General features: G+C 39.9%; 1 protein-coding gene and 1 long non-coding RNA gene across 2 annotated transcripts in view; one reads left to right on the top strand and one right to left on the bottom strand.

Annotated features, from left to right (window-relative positions):
• The window catches only part of LOC139762882 (uncharacterized), a 67,736-nt gene that overhangs the window by 18,367 nt on the left and 22,925 nt on the right, over positions 1-26,444 (top strand). The window lies entirely within an intron of this gene.
• Positions 19,533-26,444, bottom strand: part of Pask (PAS kinase) — a 134,838-nt gene continuing 127,926 nt past the window's right edge. The window contains 1 exon segment of the mRNA XM_071688117.1: positions 19,533-25,123. Within this exon segment, the coding sequence (XP_071544218.1) occupies positions 24,405-25,123 (719 nt within the window). The 3' untranslated portion in view covers positions 19,533-24,404.

Here is a 26,444-nt window from a genome sequence, read left to right as displayed (position 1 = left end):
GGTGAGAAGTGTGCAAGGAATAGAGTGAATTGGAACAATGTGGTATACACGGGTTGATGTGCTGTCAGTGGACTGGACTAGGGCAGATGAAACATCTGGTGTAAACCAGATTCACTCCAGTTCACTCCACTAGTATTGTTAGGAGTAAAGTCTCATCAGAGAACTTCTCACTCCAAAGGAGTCCAAATTTCCCTGCTGCGGCAAGTAGTGAAGCCTTGGGCTGCGGAAGCTTGGAAAGTTGGTTTGGGTAATACCAAGGCTTTTGCCGAGAAAGAGGTCCTGGGTAATCATAAATGAATGGATAAAGCTGTACATGAAATACTGGCCAGATATCCTCCATCGCAGTGATGTTTTTCTTATGATGATATTTGCTCATGACATGATAATACCCCATTCTTTCTTGTTGTCAAATAAGTCCAAAGGGTTTGTGACTAATTTTCTAGGTAATTGTCTGTGTTTGCTTAATCCTCTTACCTCTCAGTTGTATAGAAATAGAGTCATCCCTCCTGAATTAATTTTTTAAGTTGTATAGAAATAGCTTTACCCTACCAGAATGAGATACTTTATAAAAGTAGATTTAGCCATATAAGTTTGTGACAAGTTACTGTGCCAGTGTCAAAACTTGATTTCGTTTTATCCAAGAACGGGGAAGGTTACGTGTTGATGGAATGATTATTTTGTTTTTATAGGTATGATACACAATAATGTATACATATGTTTTGTAAGTAACGGTTATAAAGATTTCTTTTTTCCATATTTGTTTGCCATTTCCGACTTCAGTAAGGTGATGCCAGGTAGGGACAAAGATATAGCCTCATTTGCTAACATCCACGCTTTAGCTGGTATATATGATATACAGAAACCATGGCCATCATCATACAACCAGGCCCGACAGACCTTTCCAAGGATTCAAATGCCCTGGTTTAGGTCTTTGACAGCATGTTGCCCCCTGTAAACCACAGAACTCATATTCACCCTTTCCATTGCATGCCTTACACCCTTCATCATGTTCAGACGCTGAGTACTGAAAATCTTTACGACTCTAACCTTCCATCTTCAGTCTGGTGTCCCCTTTTCCTTATCACCTTGACTTTTCACACATATCCTCTTTTTCAAGCTCTCCTCACTCATCATCTCTATATGTAGACACCATAATAGCACAACCTCTTCAGCTCTCTCTACCACACTCATCTTATTACCGCACTTTTCCGTATCATTTCTAAGTTGATCAAGCCTCCTAACCATACCCCTGGTCCTCAGAAATTTCATTTCCATCACATTCACCCTCTTCCATACATTTCTTGCATCCACATAACTCCATCTGGATGATTATGCCTTAGAACATACCCATCTTTGCCCTCCCAGATAATGACCTTATTCCCCACATGGTCGTCAGTGCTCCTAGGACCTTGAGCCCCCCCCTCTTACCTTATGACTTACTTAAGCTCCTATGGTTCTAGTTGCTGCCGTAGTTCCCTGGTATCTAAAGCATTCCTTTTCCTCCAAGTTTTCTCCGTTCAGACTCGCACCCCAACTAACCAGTCTCTATCTCTCATGCTAAGCCTATTAGCTCTGCTTTTATTCAGGTTTACTTTCAGCTTTTCCCCCCTAGCCTGCTCCCTAATTTACAAACTGATTTTTGAAGTTTCTCACTTGAATCTGCCTGTAGTGTCATGTCATCACCTTACAGTAATTGACGAACCTGCCAAAGCTGCAGACTTGCTCCTATTGTCAGGGCCCTTTGATTCATCTGCCTCACCACCAGTGCATCGAAAACACAACACCCTGTACACAACCAGGTCCCATGGACATTTTCATGGTTATCCCAGCTGCTTTGGGTGCCCTGGCTCATTCTGTCAACAGCATGTCAAACCTTACACTGTGTTAGTCCACTCTGTTGTATGCCTGCCTTTTCAAAAATCTTTCCAAAATCTTTTTCACTCCAGATATGAAAAGGAAATGCTAGTTTCAGGGCAGTCTCATATTTGTGGTTATAAATCTTTTCATGTTCATATTATTTCACATTTTTTGATTTCTCTTATCTGTGTAGTTTTTCATGTCTAATTTCACTTGATAATCACCTTGCCATTTTCATAAGTGTTATGCCACAAAATGATTTGGATTAATAAAGAGACAAGTATGAGAGCTTTAGTATGGCAGAGAATGTTGAGGGAATGAATTGTGGAGTGATAGAGCGAGTGAAACGTAATACTTTGAGGTGGTTTGGGCATGTGGGAAGAATGCAAGATGGGAAGATTACGAGGAAAGTGTGATAGTATGATTAAAGGGGTTGGTGTTAGAGGAAGACCACCTGTGACATGGGAAAATAAAGTAAAAGAGTACTGAAGGGAGATAGATGATGGAAGAATGTGTGGAATTGTGTATGCGAGAGAGGCATGTATGTACAGGGGTAAGTGGAGACTTCTGCCACCTCTTGAAGGGAGTTTCCAGAGGGAACGGGCTTCAGAGATATAGATAGATAGGTCTACTCTCATGTGAATCTTGAACTATTGTGTGAGTTGATTTGTGTTACTCATTCCGTGTTATCTTTGGTTTCATCTCTGTCTATTCTTGTTGTTCTGCTCTCGATGTTTCTATCATTTTCATAATCTGTTTGATTCCATATTATCTTCTCTTTTGGTCATTGTGCTTTCAGTACTCATAAAGACTTTTCCATAGGTTTGTGATTCTTTCAGATCTAGTTTCTTTAACTAACCATACAATTCCATGAGCATGTGTATAGCTACATTTATTATCCCATTTACACACACTCATGATGTTTGTCCAGATGTCTTTATACATACATATCTTGGGTTATTGCATGTAGAATGGCAAAAGGTGAGAACAAATGAAGTGAAGAGAGTAGGTGAGGAATGGTAGGTATTTAGGGAAGCAGTGATGGAATATGTAAGAGATGCATGTGGCATGTGGGCAGATTGGAAAGGGTAGTGAGTGGTGGGATGAAGAAGAAAATTTGCAAGGGAGAGAGAGAAAAGGGAAGCATTTGGGCGGTACTTACCAGGAAGGAGTGCATATGATTGGGAGACAAAAAGAGAAAGTGGCAGGAGGTCTAGAGGAAGGTGCAGGGATTCAAGAGGGCAAATGAAAGATGGGATGAGAGAGATCATTAAACTTTAAGGAGAATAAAGAGATGTTTCGGAAGGAGGTAATTAATGTGCAAAAGACAAAAGAAGAAATGGGAACATCGGTGAAGGGGACAAAATTGTAAGTGATAACGGGTAGTGATGGATGGAGTGAGGAGGAAATAGAGTGAGTATTTTGAAGGATTGTTAAACGTCTGATGACAGAGTGGCAGATATAGGGTGTTTTGGTCAAGATGGTGTGCAAAGTGAGAGGGTTAGGGAGCAGGTTTGGATGGTATTGCAATGGAATTTATTAAAAAAGGGGGTGACTGTATTGTTGACTGGTTGGTAAGGTTATTTAATGTATGTATGACTCATGGTGAGGTGCCTGAGGATTGGCGGAATGCTTGCATAGTGCCATTGTACAAAGGCAAAGGGGACAAAGGTGAGTGCTCAAATTACAGAGGTATAAGTTTGTTGAGTATTCCTGGTAAATTATATGGGGGGCTATTGATTGAGAGGGTGAAGGCATGTACAGAGCATCAGATTGGGGAAGAGCAGTGTGGTTTCAGAAGTGGTAGAGGATGTGTGGATCAGGTGTTTGCTTTGAAGAATGTTTGTGAGAAATACTTAGAAAAGCACATGGATTTGTACGTAGCATTTATGGATCTGGAGAAGGCATATGATAGAGTTGATAGAGATGCTTTGTGGAAGGTCTTGATATACAGTGTGGGAGGTAAGCTGCTAAAGCAGTGGTTTTTCTAAATGATGTAAGATATGTGTACGAGTAGAAAGAAAGGAAAGTGAATTGTCCCCAGTGAAAGTTGGTGTGTGTCAAGGATGTGTGATGTCACCATAGTTGTTTAATTTATTTATGCATGGGATGGAGGGAGGTGACTGCAAGAGTTTTGGAGAGAGGGACAAGTATGCAGTCTGTTGGGGATGAGAGGGCCTAGGAAGTCAGATGTTGTTCAGCGATTATACAGTGCTGGTGGCTGATTCGAGTTAGAACCTGCAGAAGTTGGTGACTGAGTTTGGAAAAGTGTGTTAAAGGAGAAAGTTTAAAGTAAATGTGAATAAAAGCAAGGTTATTAGGTTCACTAGGGTTGAGAACATGTTAGTTGGGATGAAGGTTTGAATGAAGGAAAATTGGAGGAAGTGAAGTGTTTTAGATATGTAGGAGTGGACTTGGCAGCAAATGATACCATAGAAGTGGAAGCGAGTTATAGGGTCAGAGAGGGGGTGAAGGTTCTGGGAACAGTGAAAATACGTGGAAAGAAAGAACATTATCTTGGAGAGCAAAATTGGGTATATTTGAAGGAATAGATCCAACAAAATTATATGGTTGTGAGGAATGAGCTATAAATAGGATTATGCAGAGGAGGATGGATGTGTTGGAAATGAAATATTTGAGAACAATATGTGATGTGAAGTGGTATGATTAGGTAAGTAATGAAAAGGTAAGAGATGAGTGGAAATAATAGTGTAGTTGAGAGAGCAGAAGAGTGTGTTGAAGTGGTCTGGACATATAGAGAGAATGTCAGAGATGTTGACAAAGAGGTTGTATGTGCTAGAATTGGAGGGAACAAGGAGAACCAGGAGACCAAATTGGAGATGGAAGGATGGTGTGCAAAAGATTTTGAGTGATTGGGGCCTGAACATGCAGGAGGTGAAGGCAGCTTGGGATAAAGTGAATTGGAACAATGTGTATACTGGGGCCAACATGCCATCAGTGGACTGAACTAGAGCATGTGAAAAGTGCAGGGTAAACCATGCAAAGTGTCTGGGACACAGATGTGGACAGGGAGCTGTGATTTCGGACATTATTGCATGACGCTAGAGACTGAGTGTGAATGAATGGGGCCTTTGTTGTCTTTTCCTTAGCGCTACCTCACACACATGAGGGGGGAGGGGAATCTTATTCCATGTGTGGCAAAAGGTTTTGGCGATGGGAATGAATAAAGGCAGTGTGAATTGTGTGTATATATTATGTATATATATGTATACATTGAGATGTATGGGTATGTATATTTGGGGTGTGTGGACGGTGTATGTATATACGTGTGTATGGGGTGGGTTGGGCCATTTCTTTCGTCTGTTTCCTTGCGCTACCTTGCAAACGCGGGAGACAGCGACAAAGCAAAATTAATGATAATAATAATGTCCTTGTTGTAAAATGTTGTTATGTTATATGTTTGTATATTTATGTATTGTATGTATGTGTATGTATATATGTGTGTATATGAGTGGATGGATCATTTCTCATTTTGTTTCCTGGTGCTCCCTCGCTGAATGAGGAACCAATCATGTAAATGATAAATGAATGTATCATTTTGCATTTATTTTTGTAAATTGAATGAATTTATGTACCATTTATGGGAGAAAGTTTTTGCTATCTGATCCTTCATGACATAAAGATGATGATGTTGTTGTATGTTTGCATAATGGTATTTAGATATTTGTTTTTATACATATTTACCATTTCCTATTCAGTGAGGTAGTGTCAAGAACAGAGGACTGAGTTTAAAAGGGGGAAAATCCATTCTTGGCCCCCTTCTCTGTTCCTTTTTTTGGGATTTCCTGCCCCCTGCTCCCACCCCTTTTGGTCACCTTTTGCGACAAAGCTGGGAATATGTGTGAAGTATTTGTTCTCCCCTATTCCTGGGATAAGGTTGTTAAATGAAATTATTTTAGCGTTTAATTTTGCAATTGTGTAAATTTTAAATGTACCACATTTTTTTTTTTTTTTTTTGACATTTTTTTTTTTCCAAGGGAAAGAACAGGGAGGGGGCCAGGTGAGGATATTTCCTAAAAGGGCCCCAGTCCTTGTTTTTAAAACGCTACCTTGCTGTTGCGGGAAATGGCGAATAGTATGGAAAAAAAAAATTAATTTTTGTGAGTTAAACTGCTTTTCCCTTTCATTATGGATTTCAAGGAATTTTAGTATCAGATCTAGAAAGTATGTCCCCTTTGAAGTTGAAATGAGGGTACAGAGAATGTCAAATGATAAATTTTGGGGGGATTATTGACACTTTTCTGGCAATCCCCCCTGAGAACTGATTACATGACACTAGGGTTACAACGTATTTTGCCGTGTGCAAGTAAGAAGCATATCAGTTGTGGGTATTAGAATAGGGGGGTTTTTAAATTGGGCCCCCTTTCTAATGGGGGTGGGGAAGTGTGCAAGGAATAGAGTGAATTGGAACAATGTGGTATACACGGGTTTGATGTGCTGGTCAGTGGACTGGACTAGGGCGGGATGAAACATCTGGTTGTAAACCAGATTCACTCCAGTTCACCCCACTAGTATTGTTAGGAGGAAAAAGTCTCATCAGAGAACTTCTCACTCCAAAGGAGTCCAATTTTCCCTGCTGCGGCAAGTAGTAAAAGCCTTGGGCTGCGGAAGCTTGGAAAGTTGGTTTGGGTAATACCAAGGCTTTTGCCGAGGAAAGAGGTCCTGGGTAATCATAAATGAATGGATAAAAGTTTGTACATGAAATACTGGCCAGTATCCTCCATCGCAGTGATGTTTTTCTTATGATGATATTTGCTCTGACATGATAATACCCCACTTTCTTGTTTGTCAAATAAGTCCAAAGGGTTTGTGACTAATTTTCTAGGTAATTGTCTGTGTTTGCTTATCCTCTTACCTCTCAGTTGTATAGAAATGAGTCATTCCCTCCTGAATTAATTTTTAAATTGTATAGATTTGCTTTACCCTACCAGAATGAGTTCTTTATAAAAGTAGATTTAGCCCTATAAGTTTGTGACAAGGGTTTCTGTGCCAGTGTCAAAACTTGATTTCGTTTTTTATCCAAGAACGGGGAAGGTTACGTGTTGATGGAAGATTATTTTGTTTTTTTTTAGGGATGATACACAATAATGTATACATATGTTTTGTAAGTAACGGTTATAAAGATTTCTTTTTTCCATATTTGTTTGCCATTTTTCCGAATTCAGTAAGGTGATGCAGGTAGGGACAAAAAATATAGCCTCATTTGCTAACATCCACGCTTAGCTTGGTTATATATGATATACAAGAAACCATGGCCATCATCATACAACCAGGCCCGAACAGACCTTTCCAAAGGATTCAAATGCCCCGGTTTAGGGTCTTTGACCCGCATGTTGCCCCCTGTAAACCACAGAACTCATATTCACCCCTTTTCCCTTGCATGCCTTACACCCTTCATCATTTTTCAGACGCTGAGTTTCGAAAATCTTTACGACTCTAACCTTCATCTTCAGTTGGTGTCCCCTTTTCCTTTTACCGTGCTTTTTCACACATATCCTCTTTTTTAAGCTCTCCTCACCTCATCATCTCTATATGTAGAACCTAATAGCACAACCTCTTCAGCTCTCTTTTACCACACTCATTCTTATTACCGCACTTTTCCGTATTCATTTCTAAGTTGATCAAGCCTCCTAACCTTACCCCTGGTCTCAGTAAATTTCATTTCCATCACATTCACCCTTTTTCCATACATTTCTTGCATTTCCCCATTAAATCATCTGGATGATTATGCCCTTAGAACATACCCATCTTTGCCCTCCCAGATAATGACCTTATTCCCCACATGGTCGTCAGTGCTCCTAGGACCTTGAGCCCCCCCCTCTTACCTTATGACTTACTAAGCTCCTATGGTTTAGTTGCTGCCGTAGTTCCCTGGTATCTTTAAAACATTCCTTTTCCTCCAAATTTTCTCCGTTCAGACTCGCACCCCAACTTAACCAGTCTCTATCTCTCATGCTAGCCTATTAGCTCTTTCTTTTATTCAGGTTTACTTTCAGCTTTTCCCCCCTAGCCTGCTCCCCAATTTACAAAACTGATTTTTGAGTTGTTCTCACTTGAATCTGCCTGTAGTGTCATGTCATCACCTTACAGTAATTGACGAACCTGCCAAAGCTGCAGACTTGCTCCTATTGTCAGGGCCCTTTGATTCATCGGGCCCCACCACCGTGCATCGAAAACACAACACCCTGTACACAACCAGGTCCCATGGACATTTTCATGGTTATCCCAGCTTGCTTTGGGTGCCCTTTGGCTCATTCTGTCAACAGCATGTCAAACCTTACACTGTGTTAGTCCACTCTGTTGTATGCCTGCCTTTTTTCAAAAATCTTTCCAAATCTTTTTCACTCCAGATATGAAAAGGGGAAATGCTAGTTTCAGGGCAGTCTCATATTTGTGGTTATAAATCTTTTCATGTTCATATTATTTCACATTTTTTGATTTCTCTTATCTGTGTAGTTTTTCATGTCTAATTTCACTTGATAATCACCTTGCCATTTTTCATAAGTGTTATGCCACAAAATGATTTGGTTTAAATTTAAAGAGACAAGTATGAGAGCTTTAGTATGGCAGAGAATTTTTGGGGGATGAATTGTGGAGTTGTTTTAGAGCGAGGGGGAAAACGTAATACTTTGAGGTGTGGTTTGGGCATGGGGGAAGAATGCAAGATGGGAAGATTACGAGGAAAGTGTGTTTTAGTATGTTTTAAAGGGGTTGGTGTTAGGGGAAAGGGGTACCACCTGTTGACATGGGAAAAATTAAAGTAAAAGAGTACTGAAGGGAGTAGATGATGGAAGAATGTGTGGAATTGTGTATGCGAGAGAGGCATGTATTTTACAGGGGTAATTTGGAGACTTCCTGCCACCTCTTGAAGGGAGTTTCCAGAGGGAACGGGCTTCAGAGATATAGATAGATAGGTTCTATTTCTCATGTGAATCTTGAAATATTTGTGTGAGTTGATTTGTGTTACTCATTCCGTGTTATCTTTGGTTTCATCTCTGTCTATTCTTGTTGTTCTGCTCTCGATGGTTTCTATCATTTTCATAATCTGTTTGATTCCATATTATCTTCTCTTTTGGTCATTGTGCTTTCAGTACTCATAAAGACTTTTCCATAGGTTTTGTGATTCTTTCAGATCTAGTTTCTTTAACTAACCATACAATTCCATGAGCATGTGTATAGCTACATTTATTATCCCATTTACACACACTCACTGATGTTTGTCCAGATGTCTTTTTTTACATACATATCTTGGGTTATTGCATGTAGAATGGCAAAAGGTGAGAACAAATGAAGTGAAGAGAGTAGGTGAGGAATGGTAGGTATTTAGGGAAGCAAGTGATGGAATATGTAAGAGATGCTGTGGCATGTGGGCAGATTGGAAAGGGTAGTGAGTGGTGGGGATGAAGAAGAAAAGTTTGCAAGGGAGAGTGAGAGAAAAAGGGAAGCATTTTGGGCGGGTACTTACCAGGAGGAGTGCATATGATTGGGAGACAAAAAGTAGAAAGTGGCAGGAGGTCTAGAGGAAGGTGCAGGGATTCAAGTAGGGCAATGAAAGATGGGATGAGAGGAAGATCATTAAACTTTAAGGAGAATAAAGAGATGTTTCGGAAGGAGGTAATTAATGTGCAAAAGACAAAAGAAGAAATGGGAACATCGGTGAAGGGGACAAAATTGTAAGTGATAACGGGTAGTGATGGATGGAGAGTGAGGAGGAAATAGAGTGAGTATTTTGAAGGATTGTTAAACGTCTGATGACAGAGTGGCAGATATAGGGTGTTTTGGTCAAGATGGTGTGCAAATGTGAGAGGGTTAGGGAGCAGGTTTGGATTGGTATTGCAATGGAATTTTATTTAAAAAAGGGGTGTGCTGTATTGTTGATGGTTGGTAAGGTTATTTAATGTATGTATGACTCATGGTGAGGTGCCTGAGGATTGGCGGAAATGCTGCTGAGTAGTGCCATTGTACAAAGGCAAAGGGGGACAAAGGTGAGTGCTCAAATTACAGAGGTATAAGTTTTTGAGTATTCCTGGTAAATTATATGGGGGGCTATTGATTGAGAGGGTGAAGGCATGTACAGAGCATCAGATTGGGGTAAAGCAGTGTGGTTTCAGAAGTGGTAGAGGATGTGTGGGATCGGTGTTTGCTTTGAAGAATGTTTGTGAGAATTACTTAGAAAAGCACATGGATTTGTACGTAGCATTTATGGATCTGGAGAAGGCATTATGATAGAGTTGATAGAGATTGCTTTGGGAAGGTCTTGATATACATGTGTGGGAGGTAAGCTGCTAAAGCAGTGGGTTTTTTCTAAATGATGTAAGATATGTGTACGAGTAGAAAGAAAGGAAAGTTGAATTGTCCCCAGTGAAAGTTGGTGTGTGTCAAGGATGTGTGATGTCACCATAGTTGTTTAATTTATTTATGCATGGGATGGAGGGAGGTGACTGCAAGAGTTTTGGAGAGGGGACAAGTATGCAGTCTGTTGGGGATGAGAGGGCCTAGGAAGTCAGATGTTGTTCAGCGATTATACAGTTGCTGCTGGTGGCTGATTCGAGTTAGAACCTGCAGAAGTTGGTGACTGAGTTTGGAAAATGTGTGTTAAAGGGAGAAAAAAGTTTAAAGTAAATTTGAATAAAAGCAAGGTTATTGGGTTTCATGGGGTTGGGGCAAAAAAATTGGGAAAAAAGGTTTGAATGGGGGAAAAATTGGGGGAAGTGAAGTTTTTTAAGATATTGGGAGTGGATTGGCAGCAAAGGGAACCATGGAAGGGAAGGGATTATGGGGTGGGGGGGAAAAATTCCTGGAACCATGAAAATGTGGGAAAAAAGGGGGGAACTTTAAATTTTGGAAAGAAAAAAGGGGTATTTTAAAGGGAATGGGTTTCCAAAAAAATTTTAAAGGGTTGGGGGGTGGGCTATAAATAGGTTTCCCGGGGAGGAGGTGGATGTGTTGGAAATGAAAATTTGGGGAAAATTGGGGTGTAAAGGGGTTTTGGGTTTAGGTAAGTAAAAAAAAGGTAAGAAAATGGTGGAAAAAAAAAGGGTGTTGAAGAGCAGAAGGGGTGTTTTGAAGGGGTTTTTGGACATAAGGAGAAGTAGAAAGTTGCCCAAGAGGTTTATGTGCAAAATTGGGGGGAAAAAGGGGAAAAAGGGGGAACCCAAAATTTGGGGAGGGGGAAAAGGATGGGTGAAAAAGATTTTGGGTGTTTGGGGCCTGAACATGCAGGGGGGTAAAAGGGGCGGGAATAAAGTAAATTGGGGAACAAGGGTGGTATCCCGGGGGAACTTCCTTCAGGGGATAAAAACAGGGCATGTAAAAGGCGGTCCTGGGTGTCAAAAATGGGAAAGCTGTAAATTTATGTTATATTTTGCGGGGGTGTGGCTTATTATTTCTTTGTATTTGGGGGGGGTTTGGCCCTTTTCTTTCCTTTTTCCTGGTCCCCAAAGGGGGAGAAGGGAAAAAGTATAATAAAAAAAAAAAATAAATTTTTTAAACCCCGGGGGATAGGGGAGAAAGAAAAAACTTCCCGGCTTTCCCCAAATGTTTTCGTAGAAGGCAACTAAAGGGGACGGGGGGGGCGGAAAAACCCCTTTCCCTCCTTTATTTTAACTTTCAAAAAGGGGGAAACAGAAAAGGAGTCAGGGGGGGAGTGCTCATCCTCCTCAAGGGTCAGATTGGGGTGTCTAAATGTGTGTTGGGTGTAAAACCCAAAATGAGAAAAAAGGGGGAAATAGGGAGTATTTTGAGGGGAAAAGGAAACCCGGTTTTTTGGGGCCCGAGTGAAAGAAGCTCAAAGGGGAAAGGGGAAGGGGTGGGTTTTTGGGGAAAGTCTTGGGAGAAAGCGGGGTTTGTGAGAGGACAAAGCAAGGGGAAAGGGGTACATACCCTGAAACAATTGGGGGGAGTATGGAAAAGTGTAAGAAAAAAAAATTTTAGATTTAATTTGGGGAAAACTGAAAATTTTATGGAGAGAGAAGGGTGATTAAATTTGGGGCATATGCCCCGGGGATGAGAAAAAAAGATCATAAAAGGCAAGTGTTTTGGGGGCAGCTGGTTTGGGGTTTTTAGTTGTTTTGGGGTGGCCCCAAGGGGCCCGGGTATAGTGAAAGGGTTTATTTGAAAAGGGAAAGGTGAATAAAGTGGCAGTTGAGGGAAAATTGGGTATTTTCATGGGGGGTTCAGGTTTTAAAAGGAAAAAGGTTTAAGAGCTTGTAGATTTATGTGCTGAAAAAGGGGCTGGTGATTGGGGAAAAACCCGGTTTAAAAAAAGGGGAAAATACATAAGTATACTTTTGTAAGTAGGAAAAAGAAAGGCCCGAGAGCATTATTGGAATTTCTTTTTTTGATAGGGCGCAAAAAGAAATTTTGGAGTTAATGTCTGAGAGGGGCAACTGGAGGGGTGTCTGATCTTATCTTTTGGAGGGGGAAGGTGAAGATTTTTGGGTTTTAGAAAAGAAGAGAGAATTTGGGGGGAAAAGAGTGGTAAAAGAAGGACTTGGGAAGGAGACTTGTGGGGAGGGGAAAAAAACCAGGAGAGACGAGGGACAGAATGGAAAAAAAATGAGAACAAAGGACTTTAAAGGGGGGGGGGGGGAGGGAAAGGGGTTTATTTAGGGAAAAGTGATTGTTTTTCCCAAAAAATGCTTGTGGCATGAGAAGCATTTGGGGGTGGGCAGATTAAAAAAGGGTAAATGAGTTGGGGGGATGAAGAAGTAAAATTATTAGTGAAAGAGAAAGAGAGGCCAATTTTTGGCGATTTTTTGGGAAGGGGAAAAAATTCAAATGAGTGGGAGATTATAAAAGAAAAAAGGCAGGAAGGGCAAGAGAAAAGGGGCAAGGGGTGAAAAAAGGGAAAAAGAGATTGGGGTGAGAAGTATCATTAAATTTTAGGGGGAATAAAAAGAAAGTTTTGGGGAAAGGGGGTAAAAAAAGTGCTTTAAAACAAGGGGAAAAAATGGGAACTTCAGTGAAGGGGGCTAATGGGAAAGGGATAACAAGTAGTGTGATTGAGAAAGATGGGGTAGAATTTTTTAAAGGTTTTTTGAATGTGTTTGTGATAGAGTGGCAATATTTGGGTTTTTGGTTTAGGTGGGGTGCAAATTTAGAGGGTTAGGGGGAAAATTTATTTGGTAAACAGAGAAGAGGTAGTAAAAGCTTTCGGAAAATGAAAGCCGGCAAGGCAGCGGGTTTTTGGGTGGTATTGCAGTGGGAAATTTTTTAAAAAAGGGGGTGGGCTGTATTGTTTTACTGTTGGTAAGGTTTTTTTAATGTATTTATGATTTTGGTGAGGGGCCTGAGGATTGGCGGAATGCTTGCATAGTGCCATTGTACCCAAAGGGAAAGGGGGCAAAGGGATGCCCCAAATTACCAAAAGGTAAAGTTTGTTGAGTATTCCCGGTAAATTATATGGGGGGTTTTTGATTGAGAGGGTGAAGGGATGTACAGAGCATCAGATTGGGGAAGAGCAGTGTGGTTTCAGAAGTGGTAGAGGATGTGTGGATCAGGTGTTTGCTTTGAAGAATGTTTGTGAGAAATTACTTCGACAAAGCCCATGAGGATTTGTACGTCGACTTTCATTCATGTTCGCCTTCAAAGTCTCTATAAGCACTTAATTAAATATTCCTTTACAATAATCCCTATATTTCTTATACACCTATCTCCCTCCTATTTAAAAAACCTTTCATACCTCAAATTACCTATACTCCTCCCTTCCCTATCATACTATCCCTATTATATATACCCTTCATTATATCATACCCCACTAATAAACCAAAAAACATCTTTCAATCTTTTTCTAGATCATCTTTAAAATTTCTATTTCCTCTACATCCCTTATAATTCTCGCTCTCGCTCCCCCCACCTTCCAGACTCATAATACCTTCCTCTCTCTCTCACTATTTTGTATATATATGTGTTAACCGCTCATGCATCTCTCCACATACATCATCTTCCCTTTGTCCCCCCCCTCAAAAGCCTTCGCCTCTGTTCCCGGGAGCCATTAAGAAAAGTTAAATGTGGATAACTCGCCCCAGTGTTCTTAGGATATAACCCCCTCCCTCAGTGCAGAAGCGACAACTGTCCTAGTTGGGACCACCCCCCCCCCCACCCTCCCCCCCCCCACCCCCCCCAAAGTTAGACATGCAGGGAAAAGTTGCGCTGCGCTCTCGGAAGAGTTGTTGAGCTATGTACACACGGGTGGACACTCTCCGGCCAGCCAACCCCATGGCACCCCCCTCCACCTAGAAGTGGAGAGAGGTATAGGTTCAGAGAGGGCGGGTGGAAGGTTCAGGGACAGTGGAAAATACGTGGAAGGAAAGAAAGAACATTATCTTGGAGAGCAAAATTGGGTATATTTGAAGGAATAGATCCAACAAAATTATATGGTTGTGAGGAATGAGCTATAAATAGGATTATGCAGAGGAGGATGGATGTGTTGGAAATGAAATATTTGAGAACAATATGTGATGTGAAGTGGTATGATTAGGTAAGTAATGAAAAGGTAAGAGATGAGTGGAAATAATAGTGTAGTTGAGAGAGCAGAAGAGTGTGTTGAAGTGGTCTGGACATATAGAGAGAATGTCAGAGATGTTGACAAAGAGGTTGTATGTGCTAGAATTGGAGGGAACAAGGAGAACCAGGAGACCAAATTGGAGATGGAAGGATGGTGTGCAAAAGATTTTGAGTGATTGGGGCCTGAACATGCAGGAGGGTGAAGGGCATGCTTGGGATAAAGTGAATTGGAACAATGTCGTATACTGGGGCCAACATGCCATCAGTGGACTGAACTAGAGCATGTGAAAAGTGCAGGGTAAACCATGCAAAGGTGTCTGGGACACAGATGTGGACAGGGAGCTGTGATTTCCATGCATTATATACAACAGCTCTTGTATCGACCTGGGCAGATGTGGCTTCATCTATTTCTTGGTGCTACCTCTCTGATGCAGGGGGTGGCAATGCTGCTTCCTGTGGGGCTGGATGGCACCAGGAATGGATGAAGGTGAGCAAGTATGAATAAGTATATGCATATATTTATATATATGTTTATATGTACATGTATGTGTAGCACCATCCCTGGGGATAGGGGAGAAAGAATACTTCCCGTGCATTCCTCATGTGTCGTAGAAGGCAACTAAAGGGGACGGGAGTGGGGAGCTGGAAACCCTTCTCTCCTTGTATTTTAACTTTCTAAAAGGGGAAACAGAAGAAGGAGTCACGCGGGGAGTGCTCATCCTCCTCGAAGGCTCAGATTGGGGTGTCTAAATGTGTGTGGATGTAACCAAGATGAGAAAAAAGGAGAAATAGGTAGTATGTTTGAGGAAAGGAACCTGGATGTTTTGGCTCTGAGTGAAATGAAGCTCAAGGGTAAAGGGGAAGAGTGGCTTGGGAATGTCTTGGGAGTAAAGTCAGGGGTTAGTGAGAGGACAATAGCAAGGGAAGGAGTAGCACTACTCCTGAAACAGGAGTGGTGGGAGTATGCAGATAAAGTGTAAGAAAATAAACTCTAGATTGATGTGGGTAAAACTGAAAGTTGATGGAGAGAGATGGGTGATTATTGGTGCATATGCACCCGGGCATGAGAAGAAAGATCATGAGAGGCAAGTGTTTTGGGAGCAGCTGAGTGGGTGTGTTAGTAGTTTTGATGCACGAGACCGGGTTATAGTGATGGGTGATTTGAATGCAAAGGTGAGTAATGTGGCAGTTGAGGGAATAATTGGTGTACATGGGGTGTTCAGTGTTGTAAATGGAAATGGTGAAGAGCTTGTAGATTTATGTGCTGAAAAAGGACTGGTGATTGGGAATACCTGGTTTAAAAAGAGAGATATACATAAGTATACTTATGTAAGTAGGAGAGATGGCCAGAGAGCATTATTGGATTACGTGTTAATTGATAGGTGCGCGAGAGACTTTTGGATGTTAATGTGCTGAGAGGTGCAACTGGAGGGATGTCTGATCATTATCTTGTGGAGGCGAAGGTGAAGATTTGTAGAGGTTTTCAGAAAAGAAGAGAGAATCTTGGGGTGAAAAGAGTGGTAAGAGTAAGCGAGCTTGGGAAGGAGACTTGTGTGAGGAAGTACCAGGAGAGACTGAGTACAGAATGGAAAAAGATGAGAACAAAGGACGTAAGGGGAGTGGGGGAGGAATGGGATGTATTTAGGGAAGCAGTGATTGCTTGCGCAAAAGATGCTTGTGGCATGAGAAGCATTGGAGGTGGGCAGATTAGAAAGGGTAGTGAGTGGTGGGATGAAGAAGTAAGATTATTAGTGAAAGAGAATAGAGAGGCATTTGGACGATTTTTGCAGGGAAATAATGCAAATGAGTGGGAGATGTATAAAAGAAAGAGGCAGGAGGTCAAGAGAAAGGTGCAAGAGGTGAAAAAGAGGGCAAATGAGAGTTGGGGTGAGAGAGTATCATTAAATTTTAGGGAGAATAAAAAGATGTTTTGGAAGGAGGTAAATAAAGTGCGTAAGACAAGGGAACAAATGGGAACTTCAGTGATGGGGGCTAATGAGGAGGTGATAACAAGTAGTGGTGATATGAGAAGATGGAGTCAGTATTTTTGAAGGTTTGTTGAATGTGTTTGATGATAGAGTGGCAGATATAGGGTGTTTTGGCTGAGGTGGTGTGCAAATTGAGAGGGTTAGGGAAAATGATTTGGTAAACAGAGAAGAGGTAGTAAAAGCTTTGCGGAAGATGAAAGCCGGCAAGGCAGCGGGTTTGGATGGTATTGCAGTGGAATTTATTAAAAAAGGGGGTGACTGTATTGTTGACTGGTTGGTAAGGTTATTCAATGTATATATGACTCATGGTGAGGTGCCTGAGGATTGGCGGAATGCGTGCATAGTGCCATTGTACAAAGGCAAAGGGGATAAAAGTGAGTGCTCAAATTACAGAGGTATAAGTTTTTGAGTATTCTTGGTAAATTATATGGGAGGGTATTGATTGAGAGGGTGAAGGCATGTACAGAGCATCTGATTGGGGAAGAGCAGTGTGGTTTCAGAAGTGGTAGAGGATGTGTGGATCAGGTGTTTGCTTTGAAGAATGTATGTGAGAAATACTTAGAAAAGCAAATGGATTTGTATGTTGCATTTATTGATCTGGAGAAGGCATATGATAGAGTTGATAGAGATGCTCTGTGGAAGGTATTAAGAATATATGGTGTGGGAGGCAAGTTGTTAGAAGCAGTGAAAAGTTTTTATCGAGGATGTAAGGCATGTGTACATGTAGGAAGAGAGGAAAATGATTGGTTCTCAGTGAACATAGGTTTTTGGCAGGGGTGTGTGATGTCTCCATGGTTGTTTAATTTGTTTATGGATAGGGTTGTTAGGGAGGTGAATGCAAGAGTTTTGGAAAGAAGGGCAAGTATGCAGTCAGTTGTGGATGAGAGAGCGTGGGAAGTGAGTCAGTTGTTGTTTGCTGATGATACAGCGCTGATGGCTGATTCATGTGAGAAACTGCAGAAGCTGGTGACTGAGTTTGGTAAAGTGTGTGAAAGAAGAAAGTTAAGAGTAAATGTGAATAAGAGCAAGGTTATTAGATACAGTAGGGTTGAGGGACAAGTCAATTGGGAGGTAAGTGTGAATGGAGAAAAACTGGAGGAAGTGAAGTGTTTTAGATATCTGGGAGTGGATTTGGCAGCGGATGGAAGCGGAAGTGAATCATAGGGTGGGGGAGGGGGTGAAAATTCTGGGAGCATTGAAGAATGTGTGGAAGTCGAGACCATTATCTCAGAAAGCAAAAATGGGTATGTTTGAAGAAATAGTGGTTCCAACAATATTATATGGTTGCGAGGCGTGGGCTATGGATAGAGTTGTGCGCAGGAGGGTGGATGTGCTGGAAATGAGATGTTTGAGGACAGTATGTGGTGTGAGGTGGTTTGATTGAGTAAGCAATGATAGGGTAAGAGAGATGTGTGGTAGTAAAGAGAGTGTGGTTGAGAGAGCAGAAGAGGGTGTTTTGAATTGGTTTGGTCACATGGAGAGAATGAGTGAGGAAAGATTGACCAAGAGGATATATGTGTCAGAGGTGGAAGGAATGAGGAGAAGTGGAAGACCAAATTGGAGGTGGAAAGATGGAGTGAAAAAGATTTTGAGTGATCGGGGCCTGAACATGCAGGAGGGTGAATGGCATGCAAGGAATAGAGTGAATTGGAACGATGTGGTATACCGGAGTCGACGTGCTGTCAGTGGATTGAACCAGGGCATGTGAAGCATCTGGGGTAAACGATGGAAAGTTGTGTGGGGCCTGGATGTGGAAAGGGAGCTGTGGTTTCAGTGCATTATTACATGACAGCTAGAGACAGTGTGAACGAATGTGGCCTTTATTGTCATTTCCTAGCACTACCTCATGCACATGAGGGGGGAGGGTGTTGTTATTTCATGTGTGCGGGGTGGTGATGGGAATGAATAAAGGCAGACAGTATGAATTATGTACATGTGTATATATGTATATGTCTGTGTGTGTATATATATGTATACGTTGAGATGTATAGGTATGTATATTTGCGTGTGTGGACATGTATGTATATACATGTGTATGTGGGGGGGTTGGGCCATTCTTTCGTCTGTTTCCTTGCGCTACCTCGCTAACACGGGAGACAGCGACAAAGCAAAATAAATAAATAAATAAATGTGTATATATGTATATATATGTGTAAGTGTCTTTCTTTGTCCCTCTTGGCTATACCTTGCTAGTGTGGGAACCGATCAAGTATGAAAAAAATATATTTATTTTCTGATTATTATGGGTACTTGACTGCTGTTTCCCGTATCAGTGAGTTAGTGCCAGGAAACAGATGAAGAAAGGTCACATCTGCTCACACTCATTCTCTAGCTGTCATGTGTAGTGCCCCGAAACCACAGCTCCCTGTCCACATCCAGGTACCATACACCTTTCCATGGTTTACCCCGCACATTTCACATACCCTGGTTCAGTCCATTGACAGCATATCCGATCCCACTAACGTTAAATGCACCTCTCGTTCACATTATTGTTTTAATGGTCATCTTGTGTATGTAATTGTGGAGCATTTATCATGTTCTACTCAATGCCATTTACTGCAGTATTTATATTTATTTGTAAGGCAATTCTCGATCTTTTAATTTTTCAAACAATTTTTATTTCTAAGTTTCCTGTGGGTATGCATGTTTTATCAGTGTGTGATGGCACTCCTGATATTTCTGTCATCTTACATTTAGTGTCTTTAATTTTCCTTGTAATTTCTGAACTGTAACATCTTAAATAATTTGGTTACCTAACTATGTTTTGCAGTCTGCAAAACATAATTATATTACCAATTTCTCCGATGTAATTGTTTGAGAGAAAGAGGGAGAGAGTATATTTTTTTTTTGTGTGGATGGGGTAAGCAGATGCACCTTCTCACCTGTATATACATGCATGCAGACAAACAAAAATCCAGTTGTAGATACACTTTCTGATAACTTTAAAAAAAAAAAAACGTGTGCCGATGCACAAGTCAGTATGCAGAAAGTGTATATATACTCAAGAAGTTGTTTGAAGATAATGCTCAAAAGATGGTGTCCCATCGGGGTAAAACTCCCTCTTCATCCAGTACAGTTAAGGATATTTACAGGTTTGCCTTTTACCGTTCAACCCGTGAACTTTAACAACATTGGGAGGAAAAAAGAAAAACTACCATATTTTGTTTTCCTTTTAATGTGACAATCATATTTGAGTATATGCGTGAGCCAGCAACACATTCATTGCATAATTCGTGAAAAAAGGCTCATGTCGTAATGGGAAGTGGTCCTCCTCCAAGAATTATGACAAAACCTGGAATTGCCGCCAGCATCACATGATCACAGATGTCGATTGCTGTGTTCCAGACTGAAATAGTAATATTTGGTATATCGGTAGTTGTCAGTCCTAACATGACAACACTATGTGTGTATAAGTATACAGATATATTAATTGTTTCGTACTCTAATACTAATATACCCAAATAATCATTCAAGTGAAAATAACTCTTAAGCAGAACCTTACAATAAAATATTCTTAAGACAGAAATGAGGATGGACCTCACCATTTATAATAAACCTTGGAAAAAGAACCATAAAATAAAATACAATATTTAGCAGCATGGTTATCACAATTGCATATTTTGTACCATTAACTATCAATGTTAAAACCTTTAAGTACCATAACTTAGCATAATATACATGAGTGTTAGGCGAATGGCCACTACGATCATACTTAGGACCACAACAAAGTGCTGTACTATGAATTGTCTGACACATTATTTGTTATAAGGCATCACTGACTAGCATTCCCCAGAGTAAAATAGAGATTTTCTTCATATTTGGCTGTTCTACTTAACACTTAGAAATGAGTATTAATCATTTGGTTTGGAGACGGTGATATTTATCCATAATTCTATAAGAGTATGATAAAAATAAATGGACCCAAATCTTTTTGTAACATAATTATTCTCTTCCACTTTATTGGCAAAACACTTCGTCTTGTACTTAATATATAGCAGACCGTAAAGGTTCTTCAACTTGGTTAAAAGAAGTTTAATCAAAATGCTTCCTTTAGTTTTTAGTGTACATCACAAACATACTGATCACATAGCGAATCCATGTGGTGCTCACTTGCTCATAAGGCTTCTCATGACGAACCTAGGACAATTAGATGTGAACTGTATCCATCAGTGTGCATGCCAATGATTTGTACTGATAAATTTTCTTTTTTTTTTTACGTTCTCCTAATCATTATTACAAACTCTGAACACAGACTTAGAGACAAAAAAAAAAGAAGCAAAAATACCAGATTTCCATTTTAAAAGATGATTTTATGTACATACTGTACATTTTGTTTACTTACTGAATGTGAGGGGGAGATTATAGTACATAACTATGAAAGTGTACGAAAGATTTACCTTGTTCAGTAGACAGGAAATGAAGAATACATATCTTAGTAGCAAGAATATTGAAAAATTATATTTTGAATTTCACAAAACCTGTGGCCACTACTTACTACGGAATACAAAAGGCCTCGACTTCCTACAACACATATCCATCTCTTACATTTCTAACTATAACATTTGACTGGTGTATATGTCGTACAGTCAAATAAGCTCAGTCTGTGTTCCCTGGTGGGAAATTTTACTGATAAAGTACAATATTTTGCCGGCTGCTACAAAGGTTAAGTTCTTCATTTCAACAGTAATCCCGCAAACCAATGAAAAACAGTATCCTCAAATGTGGCAAAGCATCAACAGTCGTGAGCAATAGCCACAAATAAAAGACCAGATTTTCTGCTTGACAAATTCACAGAGCTTCTTGAGCTTAGAGGAGAATAACCTAAAAAAAAATGTAGGCAGTGAAACAGCTGTGATGGTGGAATTTAAAATGTCCATAACTCTGGAACAATGGCAAAAAGTTCTGCTGGTACAATCCCCATGTACAAAATGCCAGTTTTGTTTGTTCTTATGCATACTACACTTGTCCTTTGTATTATAAATTTCTTAACCATCTGCAACTCTCAAGGGTTCTCAGTGGGATATTTAATGGATTAGGTTAGCTGAACAACAAGATTTTATATTATTATATTCCGTTTCTAGATAATTCATTCTAGAATATCAAATCATTGATGTAAACTGCAAAAATCAGCAAGTTGTAAAATGCAGATACAATGAAATTACAGCATAACCATAATTCTGGGATTTGTTTTGTGACGTAAGAAAAATATTTATACATCTTTTGTACATTAGGAAAAAATGTCGTGGATTAGTTTGGTGCATTGTAACCCAAAATATGATAACCATCAGATCTTTTAAGTTCATCTAATGTGTATATTAACAGTAAAACAAAGGACTAAGGTGCATTACACGAAAACTGGATGTGTTCTGTCATCACAATGGGGCTGTGCATGTGGAATTTTCCTCTAACCATTCTGGCTTCAAAACACCTGCACTTCTTTTATTAAAGTTGTCATGACAATGCTGAGAGCACTTTTTGAAAACCAATGTGCACTGAAATGGTTATCATATTATGTGAAGCACACAACCCCAGCACTTAGAAATTTAAGTGGATGAGAATAACGAGAGTTGCTTCAGGTATTATATACACCAATGGTGATCACTGTTTTAGTAAGGAGACATGAGGACTTGAGGCAAGAAGAAACCATCAAAAATGTCACAAGGCAAGGAACGTCAGAAACGCAAGGACAGCATAGAGTCCGAGAACCTTGGGCAGATTACTGTGCATGCAATGCTGCAGTATGAACGTTGCCAAAGGAAAGAAGCATGAATGGAAGAAAATGTGGTTCTTTAACTCTTCAAAGAGCATCCATGGTTAAGGCACCAAGATATATATTTCATGACTGCCTTCTTGGAGCGATGTCTAAAAGTTTGCACACTTGCACTATCAGAAATTTAATAACCACAATACAAAATTTAATTACAGCTAATAAGGCATAGCATTTTTTTTTTTCCGGACATCTGCTCATTCAAAATAAGAAAATTCTTTTCTTTAGTGCTGGATGCGAAATGCAGTTGGTGGAGCTCTAATGTTGGCAGTACAATTTACGTAGACTTCCTTGACTGGCACTATAGTTACATGTTAATTTCTCTGATGTCATTAGGGAAATGCTGACTATGACTAATTCTTCATGGGAAGCTGGAAGATTTTACATAAAATAAGAAAAGTACTGAGATTCTTAGAAATGAAAATGATTTCATATTAGCTGTATCAGTAAGTGTTATATTTATTGTACAGAGTTCGAGATGTATTGCACCCGATGACGCAACTTTGCACTGTAAATAATCGTGAAACACTCTTAGCAATTTGGAAAACTCTGTTGTCTTTGGCACACTATACTTAGGTTCAGGACAGGAATGAATAAGCTGAGGCTTCATGCATCTGATGTGCCTCACGCAAAAGGAGGCAGGTTTTGGATAGAGACAGACAGACTAAGTTCAGCAACCAATCGTTTCCATTCAGGATTTCCTGTTTTGCTAAATCTTTCACAAAACATAAAAATATCTGGGTGATTTGAAAATACTGATGCTGAACCATTCAAAACTAATTGTATTTTCCAAATGCATAAAAGAATATTTCTATAAAATGGGATGGTCACTCAAAGAAAAAAAATACAAAAACTTAAATGTTATAGTCTACGTACTGAAGCCACAACATCCAAATGGTTTTCAAAATCGAATAAAAGAAACCTCGACTTAATATGGTCATATCAATCCAAACTGACTCCATATCTTTTTAAACTCATCATCACTGTAAGCTGCATCAAATACCAGCGAAACATATTCACCATAAAATCATGGCGGACACATGACATCATTCTGTTTATACTTTGGAGAAGTACCATACTACCTCTGTGAATGGATGAATGATACATACCTTTATTGCTTTAAATATGAGCCGTGAACAAGCTCTGCACTGTATTTTCAGGACGTGTTTAAAAGACATAACATTGTGCATTGTCTTCTTTTTTTCCCTTCATCCTAGAAAATACGTGATGCTTAATGTATCACTAAGCCACTTGGTAATGAGTGAAGCTGGATACTTTCCGAGTAAAACATGTTGGCCTTTAACTGTACGCTGCAAATAAAATTTAAAGCTTTCCCCGCGTGTGATATGAGTGAACCTGGGCCCTCTGTTAGCCAAACAGGGTGAGTGAACATAAAACACAAAAAGCCTAGAACATCCATAAATAATATACAGTATGCGTTAGCACCATAAGAAAATTTCAACACAACCCTCTAGCATCAACATATCCATGCCTGAAACATATCTAACATTAGAAAAATATAATGAAGCTTGGTCAGAAGACAATACAGCGTGAAAATCTTTTGCTTGAGCCTCAAATTTTACATGTGAGAAGAAACCAAGTACTCAATGATCACACTATAACGTTTCATACACGATTCCCTGAATATCTTAGAATTTGTGTTTTACACAATATTTACATAAGAAGTAACCATTACAAAGCAACTGGTTCGCCTAGCAGTAACCATTTGAATTAATGAATAATAGAGAATAGGAAATATAATACAAAATGAAACAAAGACTTGAAGACACTAAATATCTATCCAACTGATGATGATATCCAAGAAGGAATCATGCATCTCGATATATGTACACCATAAGGAATCTCAAAACTACCAGTACTGTGCTCGTGAAAAGTCAAATGCAAATCATAATAATCAGTATTATATGGCTCAGTTTTTGTGCAGATTCTTAAACTTGCAGTGGCTACAGAGGACGAAGAAAAAAATTGGAATAAGTAATCTTGTGGGATAATCACTACGTTTCCATCTGAACTTATCTCCAGATCTATATGCAATGCAATGAAGATTATGCATGTATCTAAATCCTACTTACATCAACAAACGGGCCAAGGGCATAAAAGCTGATTGCATGATTCTTTACAAGCCCTTGTTAACAATGCAATTAAGAGTTTATCAATGTAACTGCCTCTCGTAATAAGGTAAGGAATGAGTCCGACTAATGCATAATTAAATACCTGAGGGTTTTTCTATATTTGTTCCAGAATTATGGACTATCTACTTGTATTTCATCCCATATTGAGTTACATGAATCAGACAAGGCTAACTGTACATCATCAGCACCATTACAATCACACCAAAGCAAATCATCATATTCTGGTAATTCTGTATTCAAAAATTTCAAGTCGAACTCCAGGGAACTCTCGTCCCAGAAGCATTTATATGATTCTAACCCTGCTTGAGCCATTTCGTTGCTGTGGCATACCGAGTCATCTGAATCCACAAATTTCCAGTTTTCCATGTCGTGTGATTGTTTCACTTGTAGGTGTTCAACTTCATATTTTTCTTTGAGGTCATATATCGTATTCTGCTTCTCACAGTTATCATCATTGCTTTCTTCAGAGTTGTTCAAACCTGAACTACTAGATCCTTTTTTCTTCTCAGTATCTTCATTTTCCTTTTCAAATACACGGTCGGTATCTACAACTTCACTCATGCTTTCACTGTCAGAACATGCACACGTTTTGGCATTTTCAGGGACAAAGTTATCATATTGTTTTCCATTCTCAAACTTTCCATCACCTTTCTGATCATCTTCCTCACAGCTGATTGTACAATCTATTGTATTCTCGTATTCAGAGTCTGTCATATCACCCAGATTCTCAAATCTACAGTACTTGGCCAAAGCTGATGACAGGCTGAGACTGCCCTCAGAACTTCGACCTGAGAGGGTGTCACTGCTACTCAAGTTGTCATAATAGGTAACTGGGGGAAAGAAAAATCATTAATAAATATACATAAAAATGTATAATGTATAATATAATGCAAATGTGTGGGAGATGTATAAAAGAAAGAGACAGGAGGTCAAGAGAAAGGTGCAAGAGGTGAAAAAGAGGGCAAATGAGAGTTGGGGTGAGAGAGTATCATTAAATTTTTGGGAGAATAAAAAGATGTTTTGGAAGGAGGTAAATAAAGTGCGTAAGACAAGGGAATCAATGGGAACTTCAGTGAAGGGGGCTAATGGGGAGGTGATAACAAGTAGTGGTGATGTGAGAAGGAGATGGAGTGAGTATTTTGAAGATTTGTTGAATGTGTTTGATGATAGAGTGGCAGATGTAGGGTGTTTTGGTCGAGGTGGTGTGCAAAGTGAGAGGGTTAGAGAAAATAATTTGGTAAACAGAGAAGAGGTAGTAAAAGCTTTGCAGATGATGAAAGCCAGCAAGGCAGCAGGTTTGGATGGTATTGCAATGGAATTTATTAAAAAAGGGGGTGACTGTATTGTTGACTGGTTGGTAAGGTTATTTAATGTATGGTGACTCATGGTGAGGTGCCTGAGGATTGGCGGAATGCATGCATAGTGCCATTGTACAAAGGCAAAGGGGATAAGAGTGAGTGCTCAAATTACAGAGGTATAAGTTTGTTGAGTATTCCTGGTAAATTATATGGGAGGGTATTGATTGAGAGGGTGAAGGCATGTACAGAGCATCAGATTGGGGAAGAGCAGTGTGGTTTCAGAAGTGGTAGAGGATGTGTGGATCAGGTGTTTGCTTTGAAGAATGTATGTGAGAAATACTTAGAAAAGCAAATGGATTTGTATGTAGCATTTATGGATCTGGAGAAGGCATATGATAGAGTAGATAGAGATGCTCTGTGGAAGGTCTTAAGAATATATGGTGTGGGAGGCAAGTTGTTAGAAGCAGTGAAAAGTCTTTATCGAGGATGTAAGGCATGTGTACGTGTAGGAAGAGAGGAAAGTAATTAGTTCTCAGTGAACATAGGTTTGCGGCAGGGGTGTGTGATGTCTCCATGGTTGTTTAATTTGTTTATGGATGGGGTTGTTAGGGAGGTGAATACAAAGAGATTTGGAAAGAGGGGCAAGTATGCAGTCTGTTGTGGATGAGAGAGCTTGGGAAGTGAATCAGTTGTTGTTTGCTGATGATACAGCGCTGGTGGCTGATTCATGTGAGAAACTGCAGAAGCTGGTGACTGAGTTTGGTAAAGTGTGTGAAAGAAGAAAGTTAAGAGTAAATGTGAATAAGAGCAAGGTTATTAGGTACAGTAGGTATTAGGTACTCAGTCACCAGCT

This window comes from Panulirus ornatus, chromosome 45 (assembly GCF_036320965.1).
Source record: "Panulirus ornatus isolate Po-2019 chromosome 45, ASM3632096v1, whole genome shotgun sequence".
Lineage (NCBI taxonomy): Eukaryota > Metazoa > Arthropoda > Malacostraca > Decapoda > Palinuridae > Panulirus > Panulirus ornatus.
This window is presented reverse-complemented; position numbering and strand designations above follow the sequence as displayed.